The sequence below is a fragment of the Triticum dicoccoides genome, chromosome 1B, assembly GCF_002162155.2.
Source record: "Triticum dicoccoides isolate Atlit2015 ecotype Zavitan chromosome 1B, WEW_v2.0, whole genome shotgun sequence".
Taxonomy (NCBI): Eukaryota; Viridiplantae; Streptophyta; class Magnoliopsida; order Poales; family Poaceae; genus Triticum; species Triticum dicoccoides.
In genome coordinates, this window is record NC_041381.1 from 655,531,104 (window position 1) to 655,543,811 (window position 12,708).

At 49.1% G+C, this 12,708-nt stretch overlaps 1 protein-coding gene across 1 annotated transcript; it reads left to right on the forward strand.

Moving 5' to 3' along the window:
* Positions 1-7,014: 7,014 nt before the first annotated feature.
* On the forward strand, positions 7,015-7,708 carry LOC119350811. The gene is made up of 4 exons (XM_037618463.1): positions 7,015-7,085; positions 7,164-7,344; positions 7,458-7,628; positions 7,685-7,708. The coding sequence occupies exons 2-4, from the start codon at positions 7,174-7,176 to the stop codon at positions 7,706-7,708; spliced, it is 366 nt and encodes a 121-aa protein (XP_037474360.1). The 5' UTR covers positions 7,015-7,085; positions 7,164-7,173.
* The last annotated feature ends 5,000 nt before the right edge of the window (positions 7,709-12,708 follow it).

Consider the following 12,708-nt stretch of genomic DNA (forward strand, 5'->3'; position numbering starts at 1 on the left):
CGTCGGGCCTGCCTCCTCGCCCCTGCACCCTCTGTAAACCCCCCCTCTCTCTCTGCTAGGGTTCTTCGGTTAATTTACTTAGGTTTTAGTTAGGGCAGTATGTTAATTAGGTTATCTATTTAGTTATGAATTTAGCTAGGTTTCAAAATTAGCTGAATTTATATGCAAATTTGAACTGGACATGTGATATGTGCATATGTCATGTTTTGGACATGTCATGTTTGGAAAATGATACGAGTGGCCTATGTTACGCCGGAATGTTGATTCATTTCCGTTCCGGTGAATTTCAGGCGCTCGATATGTCCATTTTTTAGCAAAGGTCATGCCGAAATTTTCCGTGAATAAAGGCATGATTTGTGCTACATAGTTGGCATATCGAGTGCTGGCACATAGATTTCTTTTTATGTCATTTCTCATTTATTCATACTTTTAGAAATAAATGAGGACACTTAATCATAGGAAACATGTCGAACAATGAAGAAACCGGGCCTTCTGACTAAGATGCAGACGAGATGGATTATGAGGGTGAACAAGAGTACCTCGACTATTTAACTGCTAAGCAAGGTTTGCAGGTCGGCCTTGATGATGGTACTGACGCCGACATCGACACCGACGGCGCCGGCACCGATGGCGGCACCGAGACCGATGGGGAAGGTACCGGCGGGGAAGGTACCAGCGGGGAAGGTACCGGCCCCGGTGCCGCTACCGAAAAGAGGAAGCATAAGAAGAAGAGGATACGAAAACCTAACAAACTAGGGATTGGACGACTTGTGATCACAAAGATGGCACCTGGCAAGTTTGAGCCGTTAGAGCCGGAAGAACCTCGCAAGTGCTATGGGAACTAAGTAGGATGCATCCTACGGGAATGCGCGAGCATCAACGACGATGACTTAAGGAGTAAAAAACATTTGACGCAGTTGCTCCTAACGAAGTTGCACAAGAGATTCAAGTTCCCCGACCGGGATGATAACATAGAACAATCGTGGGATGATCCGAAGATGAAAAAGATTAATAATCACGCCATGGGCATGTTCAGCAATGATTTGGCCTCCTGGAAAGGGAGGGTGAAACGAGCTATTGAGGCTGATGAACCCCTATCCAAGATTCTGGAGGAAAATCCGACACTTACGGAAGAGGAGTTTGAAAAGTTCAAGGACACTTGCGCTACCGAGGCAGCCAAGGCTAAGGCTGCGAAATTCAAGAGCCTTCAGCAAAGGAACACGGGGAAGCATCGCCTTGAAAGCCGTGGCTACCTCGGTAAAAGGCCCATATGGGATAAGGAGGACGCGGAACGTGAAGCCGCGGGTCTCCCAGACCCCTTCGCGAAGTTCACCAACCCCTTGGAGCGTGACTTCATCAGGGCCCACTACAAGTGGGACAAGGAGAGAAAGGGTTTTTACACGGACAAGATCACGAGGAAATTGATTAGACTACTGGAGAAGCAACACCAGCTTGCAGCCGAAAGCCCTACTTCTCCGATGAGGCCCAAGTGGGACACCCCTCTCAACCGGGCCTTGAATGAACTTAAGGGACTCCCTTTGAACCATCGGCCGCAATATGGTCGTGTGCATGGCGCTGGAGACGGCGCCACGTGGAAGGTGTTTTACAACGAGGGCCCGGAGGCCAAGATGAAGAAAAAGAAGTTTAGTCAGGTGGACATCAACGCGAAGGTGAAGCTTGCGGTCGAGAAAAAAGCAGCTGAGGACGTGAAAAAAGCAGCCGAGGACAAATATGAGTTGCTATAGCAGGCAGTCAATGCAGCTGTAACTGCCTACAAAAATGATTTCGCTACTAACTTGGTTCCAGTTATCATCAACTGGATGAAGGAAAATCCAGACAAGACGATACATGATTTCCCGTTGCCCAGTTTCGTCGGGAGAAACTCCATGAACAACAACACCATCGCACCATCACTTGCTCACGCAACCGGGCCTCCTCTCGGAGCCGCTCCCGCTCATAGCAGCCCGTCCTCAGTCTCAGACGCGCTAGGTGGGCCTTCGTCTTTGGCTGAGCTCGACGCCGTCACGGTAATTACATGTCGCACCAACATATATATATATATATATATATATGTTGGTGTATATATATATGTATATATATATATATATAATATTCCATTTTTGTTGCCTTTCGGTTGTTTTACGCCACAGACATATGTGTTTGCAGGCGAAAGAAACCCCGTGCACCATACTATACTTGATCAAATGCCAGAAGGTGGACGTGAGAAAGGGGATGATAATGGACCCCTCGCAACGCACGTTCCACAACCAGCCGATCTCCGCTGGGCACTTCAGGGTTAGCTTGATCAGTGTGAAATCGGGGCACGAGGATTTGCCTCCTCCAGTACAGCATGTGGGAGCGGACGACGAGACCCCGCCGCGGATTGGAAGTTGCAAGAATTGGGTGCTGCTATGGCCGAAGAATCTTATTCATTTGGAGCCGGCCGAGAGCACACCAATAACTACCACACATCAACAAGCATGTGCGGAGACCACCACCCCGCCTACGCAATTACCAGCTCCTGTAGTGCCGGGTGAGAGCGGCGGATGACATGATGAAGGGGGTGCAATAGTACTGGCTGATGTAATTTCTCTTGTAGAACAGAGAATGGATGATGAGACGGAGGTCGACCCTATGGATTTCCTCAATACAAACGCGTATGACTGTGACATAGATATGATGAGTCAACCATATGACGAATCGGGCTATCAGCTTGCTAATGAGGATATGGATGATATGCCTGGGCAGGGTCGTAGTAGGGATTGCAAAAAGTCTCTCTTCATGAAATCCTCACAGGACACGCCTGAAGATGCCGCCTCAACACAGGCTCAACTAGCCGGGCGCGAGGGTCGTACAGTACTTAGCCCGGGAACACTGGGGCAGGGGTTAAGGAAGGGTCTGGAAGGTGTGCCCGAGAAAAAGGAGAGGAAGAGATCGGGGAAGGTAACTGCCTCCAAACAAGCCAGAGCACATAGCAGCCAGACAATGCATTCTAAAGAGCGTGTACCCGTGAAAGGTGTGGTCATGTTCCATCTCACGGGCGAGCCGATGCTACTGCCGAAACCGCTGGAGGCACTATCAGGGGATCTCAGGAGACTGCACGACCATGTGCTGTCGACTGAGAAAAGCCTACTAGTCTCAAAGGATCCAGGATATCCGACATACGCGGCTCGTGTGCCTGAGGGGAAGTGCTACGTCGGCACACGGCCCGCGGAGGTGTTCTTCCTGCGGTTTGACCATATCTTTGAGATGTTTCTAACAAGGCGGCTCGATTTTACTATCGTCCGCCTTTTTGCGCTACATATGAGCTCCGTCATGAAGAGTGAAGAAGTCTCGCAAATCTGTGTGGCGGATCCGTACTACATGCACGAGTCTTTCTTGAGTCTCGGTGACTTTGAGCGTGAAACTGCTAGGGAGTACCTCCAAAACTTCATGGTACAGAATAAGGACCGGAAAATTGTCCTCGTGCCTTATCATCCAAAGTAAGTCAGTTCCGGACAACCCTTTCGTACATTTCAATCATTCCTTCTCTCTCATATGGGGAATAATTTGAGATGTCTTTTCCCCGCAGCAACGGGCGCGCCGTCCTTATCGTTCTTTACCCGCAAGTCTCCCACGCCGTGTATTTTGACCCTTCTAGAGACTACGAGAAAAAAGACTACACCCACATAATGAATATTCTAGATGATGCTCTCCAAGGCTTCAGCTTTAGAGGTGGCCACGTGCAGATCAGGAAACAAAGGAACAAGAAGATGGATTTCGCGCATAAAACTAACTTCTCCTGCATCCATGTTCCAAAACCAAGCAAGAAGAATGGATTCTACATCGTCCATCTCATGATTCAGTTCAACACGGATCACCAAAAGCTTCGCATGAGAAGCAAAAATGATGATCATATCCACAAGTGGATAGAATCTCATGGAGAAGCGGATTATAAACTTAGAGATGACTTCTTTCGCATCCAAAGCGACATTGCGGCGATCATCATGAAAGAAGTCGTCGATGAGAAGGGGATATTCCACCACGGCCCTATATCGCGAGTTGACGTCCGAACTCGCATAGGCATGCAACGTCTAGACCTCACGCCGTTCAAGAAGCTAGGGTTCATCCTCGATGATATGGAAGGATGGAACTTCTAGTCATTTATGATGCCGATGATGATGATATGTGTCGGTTGAACTTGTATACTTTTTGTAGGGATGAAACTTTGTGATGTCCACGGTCCCTGCCGAACTTGCGTAACACTACTTTGTTAGTTTGCGTACGATGACCTGCGTACCTCTAGTTAATTAATTTGCGTACTGTATGTTGCATCTAGTTGCTAACCCTTTCTTTTTCGGTGTTGCTCTAGTATATTTTGTTGCATATATATGATTGTACATCCTCTTCATGAACATGCATCTCTAACAGGTACCTAGTTTCTTGATGGCGAGATGGAATTGCTATGTCGTGTACAAAGGGAAGGTTCCGGGGGTGTACAACGAGTGACATGAGTGTCAAGCGCAAGTGAATGGGTTCACGGGCGCCAGCCATAAAGGCTTCAAAAACAGACAAGAAGGAGAAGCTAGTTACTTGAGGTTCACGCTAGCGCGAGAGAGGACTCGTAACCGTCACATCATGTACTGCATAGTTCCGCTCTCACTCATAGTGATAGCACTTTTGCGTATACCTTTGTTTAGATGGATGAGGTTGTTGTAGTTGCAAGTATTCGAGACTTGCATGTATCGCTATTTTCGAGATGATGACAAGATATCACTTTGTGTTGGATGATGATTATAATGAGACTATTTGTATGTATATGCTATGATTACATTTGTGGTATCGTAGGCATTTGTATGTGTATCATGATGACATTTCTATGTGCTAAAGATTCTTCTATAAAGCATGTTCAAATACAAAACAAATATGCCGGAAAAAAAAACTACTTAAATTAGCAGTAGCGAGTGTATAAAAGTTAGCAACAGCGCCGTGATAGCAGTAGCGCGTCCAGGCAAAGCGCGCTAGAGCTACTAGCAGTAGCAAGCTCCCACAAACCGCGCTGCTGCTACACTTGTGTAGCAGTAGCGCCGGTGAGCACGCGCTACTGCTATGTGTTAGCTGTAACGCCTTATTAGTAGTGCCTGTCCCCGCGCTACTGATACACCTAAAACCCGCGCTGCTGCCAGCCTTTTCCCTAGTAGTGGTCTCCAGCAACGCCGGCCTTAACTAAGTTCAAGTGGCGGGCAACAATAAATACACCGCTTCAAACTTTTGGTTATTTCAAACTTTTTTGGCAACCAGATATTTTGTTTCTTTTTTTAGTTATTTTGGCACTAATTTGAGCCCACCTATAATCCATTTCTCAGTAGTGCAATTCGCTAGGATATTGATGCTTTTTTCTCGTGATCAACATGTTTTCTGTGTCGCAAGCTTTGGACTTTTAATCGATCAACTTCCCACATGTTCAGAACATGTTTCTATTAAACGATGAACATCTCACTTTGTTAATTTTACTAGCTTGGTTGCTCGTAGCAGATTGGTTTAGTTTGTTTCTTTGGGAGGGGCTAAGCTCATCACCCTTTTTGAGGTAAATACACAATGAGTGCCTAAATTTGCCATGCGTGGTCACTTTGATGGCTGCAGTTGTAACATACATGAAACTAGTGCTCGAACTTGTTCGGCTGTGCAATTACGACGCTTCCTCCCGTATCTGGACATAACAGTCACTTTTTTTTGCGGGAGGGACATAACAGTCACTTTAGTGTCTAAAGTTACCAAATACATGAAATTGATGCTCAAACTTATCTGATCGTGCAAATACGATGCTTCCCCCTTATTCGGGAGTACACCCTACCCGCCCCTGCACCTGATGATCTTTTTTTGCAAGCCCACCTTCCCCGGCCCCTCCCCTCCACCTCACATTTTATTTGATTACGTAAAAAACCTCAAATATAGACAGGGACTGGTGCATGTCAGTATTTTATTTAACATGTAATTAGGCCTGCTGACCATATCCCAAGCGGCTAGGCGAAGGATTACCTTTGTGCATCACATTTCTTTTTGCACATAGGCTATGCTTCTTCATTTGTCAAAGTCGGCATTCGGCAATATTGATGGTCAATGCAATAATCGTCATCACCTTTTTTTGATGGGTCTTTCAATCAGATGACATGGATCAAGCTGAACCGCATGGACCTTTGGAGCCCCATCTTTCATTCTCAACAAAGATATAAAGAATAGTGTAGTCACTTCAGGGCACATGGTGACATGCATGTAGCTTTCTATAAGACATGCATGAAGTTTGGAGCAGGGCTAATCGGCAATGCATGGCACCCTATGTGCATGTTGGGGCTCGCAAAATGGACAAGTTGTCCGCGATCTAGGCGATCTAATATACCCCCTTCATCCCATAATATAAGAGCGTCTTACTAATGTACATATGTCAGGTAATTTTTTGGTTTGAATTGTGTTTCACAGAAAAGTAAAACTACGCCTCTAACTGTACACTACTACCGCACATGGAATGGATTGGCCTATCTTTTTTTTTTAGAAAGACTGGGCTATGGGTGGGTGGTAGCTGGCAATGGCATCAGTAGTGAACAAGGCAGGCGGGAACTAAAACGAGCTAGCTAGCCTTTTACGCGTTGCCCGGGTGCAACACCCCCGTGCTTTCCTTTCCTGTGCCCCTGCAACGTCGCTGCCATGAGACGACATCACATGCCGCCGCACCGGACTCTAGACCGGAAACTGCTCGACACGTCGTGGGTGTTGGGAAGTCCGTCTCATCGCAGGCTGGCCACTGCGTTGCTTGACTCGATCGGTAAATGGGAGGAGCACGCCAAGACTCTAGCTAGACGAGAAACAAGAATTACTTACTGTGCAACTCAGGCTGGCTGCGCCTGGTCGACACGTCGTGGGTGCTTGCGCCGGCCCAAGCGAGCGTCTCACCAAGGTTCCAAGAAGCACGCCAAGGTTCCAAGAAGCACACCAAGATTCAAAGAAGCGTTACTCGGTATAAATGGGAGGGGCACACCAAGGTTCCAAGAAGCACACCAAGCTTGGAAGCAAACAATAAGCTGCAGGAAGCGCCGACCAGTTGACGGACGGTGAGTGAGTCCCATCTTCATCTTGGGCTTCTTCTTCCTCTGCCTTGCGCATCTTTCTTGCTGATATCTTCCGGTCAGGCTTCGATCCATGGATGCCGAGATGCCTCTTCTGCAGCTTGTGACCCAGGCCAAGAAGCCGATGGCCGCTCCTCCGCTCCAGGATGCTACCCGGCTGGCCAGCGCTTGGGCGCTTGTCAATGCAAGCATCATCATCGTCTCCTACGCCTTGAGCTCCGCCATCGTCCCTGCACTCTGCCAGGTAATAATTAACTGTGACCCGTGCTCCAGTCAACTACCCCGGCCCCTGCCCTGGATCATTCTGAGTTCCCGACTGATCTATCATGCGCCAATTTCGTCTTCGTCTTCGTGCAGCTGCCGTGCTGCGATTTATGCAGGGAGGACGCCATGGAACGCGCCCTCTTGATCGGGCTGTGGTGTTGCAGCGCACTTCAGGCGGCCGCGGCGGCGCTGGCTCTGCTTCTTCTGTGCCGCCGCCACCCGATCCGCCGTGCTGTTGCCTACCTCGCCGTCGCGGTCGCCATCGTCGGTCACTTGTTTGTTGTCCGGCATCGCCCCCCTCGCCGCCGACGCCGGACTAGGACCCGTCTTGCTCTTCCCCTTGATCGTCTACGCCGCGGCGGCGGTGGTGCTGCTACTCCCGTGCCGTTGCCGCCGGATCTGGCATGCCCTCGCCTACCTCACGGTCGCGGTGGTGGCCGTCGTCCTCGGCTGCTGTATTTTGGCGAGCTTCGTTCCCATCGCCGTCGACACAGGACTAGGCTTGCTCATCGTCTTGATAGTCTACGTGGCGGCCATGTTCACCCTTGCGGTGGGCGACCTCAGCTTCATGGCCCTGCTCCTGGGAGGAGAATATCCCTGGGACTGCTGATAGCTCATGCCCATGGATCAGCTCATGAGGTACTCACGTACTCCCTCCGTTTCTTTTTTGTCTGTATATAGGTTTGATCAAAGTCAAGTTTTGCATAATTTGACTAATTTTATATTAAAAAATATCAACATTTATAATATGAAATCAACATTTTCAGATGCATCATGAAATGTATTTTCATATTATAGTATAGTTTAAGTATTGTAGATGTTCATATTTTTTAAATATAAATTTAGTCAAACTTTGTGTAGTTTGACTTTAACCAAAACTTATACGCGGAGTAAAAAGAAACGGAGGGAGTACGTACGTACGTTACGTAATGATCGATTTGCGGGGAATATTAATTAATATTGTGGTGCACTTCATCTGCCTAGTATTGGACCTTAATTTGATGCTGAGTTACCCTGTTATTTGTGTGATTGAGATATGCTATTGAGTACGTAGTATTGCTGAACAAGCTACTCCCTCCTTCCATTTATATAGGGCCTAATGCGTTTTTTAAGACCGCCTTTGACTATTGACAAGATTAATAATACATGACATGCATAATGTGAAAATTACATCATTGAAAGCTCCTTTCACATATAAATGGAGTCTGCTTTGATGTAGTATTAATTGGACCTTTTTCTGTGCATGATCATCGGTATATGCGTAGCTTCGGTATAATAGATGTTGGTGAAATCGTCTATGTATGCATGCACTCATGTTGTATTTGGCGTTAAGCATTTCATTGTGCTGGCAACAATTGGCGTATCAATGTTGCATGGAATAACCAGTCCATCAGGGATGAGTTGAGGCCCTCCTTAATTTTGATGTCTTGGTTCACTTGGGAGTCAAAAATCGCCATTTGCTTATGGAACAGACCCACACGCTGCGCACTTGTATGAGCGAGAAAGGCCTTCATGACTAGTCACTTTAGCGCACATGCTGACATGCATGTAGCTTTCTAGAAGACATGCATAAAGTGAGCAGCATGAAAATACCCTTTGGCTCCCGCATGTATACACACTATATATGATGATTTTTTTTAATAATTAAACAAAAAGTCAAAATAGCTCAAAAGTATTTTTAGATTAAACTTGACTTACTTGCACACTAGTATATAAATTTTCACAAAAAAAAACAATGTTGACTTTGCAGAGAAAAAGATAAAATATATTTGCTATTATAGGTCACTATTCATGCTATTTTGACCGAAAATTTGTCTTTTTTGAAAAGAAGTCGAAGAGAAATTTCCTTTTTGTGAAACTTTTCACACTAGTACAATGAAAAGTCAAGTTTATTTCAAAAATATTTTTAGAAAATTTTGACTTTTTATTGAATTGCTATTTTTTTTCCATATAGAGTACATATGTACTCAGGAATCAAACTTCCCCTCCGTGAGCAGCAGGGCAAATCAGCAATGGCAGGCTACGTGCATGTTCGGGCTTGCAAAATGGACAAATGGTCCGCGGTAACATGCTAATGTACATAGGTCATCTTCGTCTTGGGCTTCTTCTTTCCATCTTGTGTTTCTTTTGCGACACAAAATTAAACAACTAACTGTGGCTTCCAAACTTATGAGTATTCGGCGGTGAATTACGGGCTATTGCATCCCAATTTGCAGGCTAGGAGTAAGCTTTCTCGGAGATCTTCAGCCCCTGCCGAGACGGCATCAGCATTTCAGCAACCTGCTCGAGTCTTGCCGTGTCTACGCCTATGAAATCACTCTATGATCTCTGACAATAACTCCACAACCACCTGAAAAGAGTTCATCTGAAAAGGCTGCATCAACGTTCGGAATTTTATGGCCAGGGGTGTGGCTTCTTCTAGTTTTTCAGACGTGAGATGGGCTTCATGTTTAGCTGCTCCCATTCCCCGTTAGGTGTACAAACTAAATAACAGAGGTCTTCACTGATAACCGTTGGTTAGCTGAATAGTTTGACACGAGTAGTACTCCCTCTGTCCCTAAGTGTCTCAACTTTATATTAAATTTGTGTCATACAGAAAACTATTGTGTATGTAGTAAAAAAGCCTTTCGCCCCGCTTTATATATAAAGCAACGATCCTCAACAACCCGGTACAAACACCCGCCAACACTACACACGCACACATGAAAGGCAGGATACATAGGCGCTGAGCACAACAACAACACCCCTAGCGCTACAAGAGCAACCGGGGTCCTCAAGCATGAACACGCCACCGGGAAGATATGAAGCAGCATGCGACAAACCGTAGGCTCCAAGGCGACGCCTCCAGGAAGGATACGACACCGGGGCGCCGCCACCGCCCGACCCGACGATCAGAATTTGCCCTGGAGCAACACAACAGGCAATGATAGCCGCAACGATGCCTTCAAGAAGGGAACGAGCTTCCGAACGCCAAAACCCGGCGACCACGTGGCCCACACGGCCATGACCATCGGGCAGCACCTAACCACGGGCTCTGCTAATGAGCACCGCGGAACCACCACCAGGGCTGCCGCCCCGACATCCAAGACCTTGACACCACCTCACTCGAGACCCGCCGCTACCCAACCAAAGATACGAGCGGAAAGGAGCCTTTCGCACCCTTGGGCTGCCCTAAAGCTGAAACCCAATAGACCGGCCAAAACTGGTCTCCATCTACCCGTCATGTGGCACCGGATGCGAGACGCGGTCAGTCCTGCTGTTGGGCGCAAGACGAGGTCGATCCTGCTGTCGGGCGTGAGACGAGCGATGGAACGTAGCCAGGGGAGGGTCGAACCTTCAATGACGATAGCGACCAGACGACGAGGAGAGGGACCGTAGGTCAAAATGGACTGCCTACAAATGAGCCAACGCCAGAAAACCAGTTGTCGCCGCAGCCAACCCGCCGAACTGCCATGATATCGGCTCAGTGAATGGAAGCCGCCACGCCCAGTGGGCCGAGTCACCTCGCTGCTGCCGCCCACAGTCGGAGCAGCCTCCACGCTGGGCCGCTACCCCAACCAATGTCGCCCACCGAAAAAATGCGTCAGATTCGGATGGCACACACCCACTACCACCAGCCCCAGCCAGCCTCCAGCCCCCGACCGAAACCAGAGGAGAGGAAGGGGGATACCCACACCGCTACGCCGCCACCTCCGCCAGTAGATCACCACCGCGAGGACGACCGCCCGCAGCCCGCACCCACCGCGTCTGGGTCTGGTAGCCCGCCTTTACCACACCGGTCGTGCATCACCAGGGCGTGGCCCGTCATGCTGTCACCGCACCCGCGCGCCACCACCAGCGCCGAAGCGACGCCATAGGGTGGAGCCCCACAGAAACACCACCACCAGGTCGTGGGCCGTCGGACCGCGCCGGCCACCTTGCATGAAGAGACGAGAGGGGCCCTGTCGCCGGCGGCGGCGAGCGAAGAGGAGGCAGGAGGAGGGGGCGTTGGCGTCAGCGGTGCGGTCGCCCTCCCCGTTGCCCGCGGGAGGGGATAAGGTTCCACCGTGGTGGCCTGCCGCCACCAAATCTGCTCTTTCTGTCAACACTGGTTCACTGTGTATGTAGACCCAGTATTTTTGCCAGATTCTTCTAGAATCTAGCCCCTACCCATTTATTTTACAATCCTATCTAGTTAGGGTCTAATTAGGTAGGATTGTAAAACAAAAGGGGGTCAAAGATTTTAGGATAAGCCAGAGAGGGGCAGATCTGCAAAAGAGCTGGGCCGTAAGCTCATGCTCTGCGTTTGTGGGCCTTCGGCGACTAATGAGTTGCTACATGTGCCATTGGCTTCATATGGACCATGCAAATTTCAAAAGACCAAACCAAAGTGAACTCTCTGCTGTATGCATCACTTCTACTTGAACATCTGTAGCCATCTGCAGAAAAGTAAACTACGCCTCTAACTGTACACTACTACCGCAAATGGAATGGACTGGCCTATGATTTTTTTTGAGAATTACTGGGCTATGGGTGGGTGGTAGCTGGCAATGGCAGCAGTAATGAGCAAGGCAGGCGGGAGCTAAAACGAGCTGAGAGCACCTTCAGCCGGACATGGTTAATCCGACCTCTCAAACGCCCGTGCGTCGTCCGCGGACACGCCCGGACGCGTTCGTCAAAAAATGCATTTCACATTCGGATATCTTAAATTAAAAACCTTAAATTCATATTATTAAAGGCAACGTGAAACCTAAAGCGGAGCTCTCCCCGTTCCGCTCTCCGCTCGCCCGGCTATGCCCTGGCCATGTCCGATGGCCGGCTGTGCTCCTCAGAGTTTTGGTTCGGTCGCCGACAAGGTAGAGTAGGGCATGTACAAGCCGGCTCACGGGACTCAAGGCGCCGCCGGGTCCCATGCCCAACTCTTGCTCGTTGGAGCCCGGGAACCAGAAAGGTGTCGGTGGATGTCAGATCGATGACATATTCGTCATGGGATGAGTCGCGGACGTCGAGGACGATGTGGTTGCGGCGCCCGGACTGATGCGCCATACAGTGCACCGGAGAATGCGACTCCGTCTCACCGACGTCCACCGCCGTGAGGGCTGCCGCCGTCTCCCACGTCCGGTGCCTTGCACGGGGGGCACGTCGTGCCATGGCCTCGTCGGACGAGGCCCATCGTGTGTGCCCATGCTCGGCGCGTCAACGGAGGCGTTGCGCGGCCGCCAGCGCGTTCGGACGCCAGAAGGACCGCACGGCCTCCGGCGAGGCAGTTACAGCTGGCCTAGCGCTTGATCCATGCGTCATTTGGGCGGACGCAATGGATTTACAACGGAAGGAGTCCGAGCGCGGCCATGCACGGGCCTCTTTC

What these genes read in the sequence shown, in the direction of transcription:
- LOC119350811 (XM_037618463.1), top strand. Translation starts at nt 7,174, where the DNA reads ATGGATGCCGAGATGCCTCTTCTGCAGCTTGTGACCCAGGCCAAGAAG. An exon ending in TCGTCCCTGCACTCTGCCAG is followed by an intron (nt 7,345 to 7,457) that starts GTAATAATTAAC and finishes GTCTTCGTGCAG; the next exon opens with CTGCCGTGCTGCGATTTATG. An exon ending in TCGCCGTCGCGGTCGCCATC is followed by an intron (nt 7,629 to 7,684) that starts GTCGGTCACTTG and finishes ACGCCGGACTAG; the next exon opens with GACCCGTCTTGCTCTTCCCC.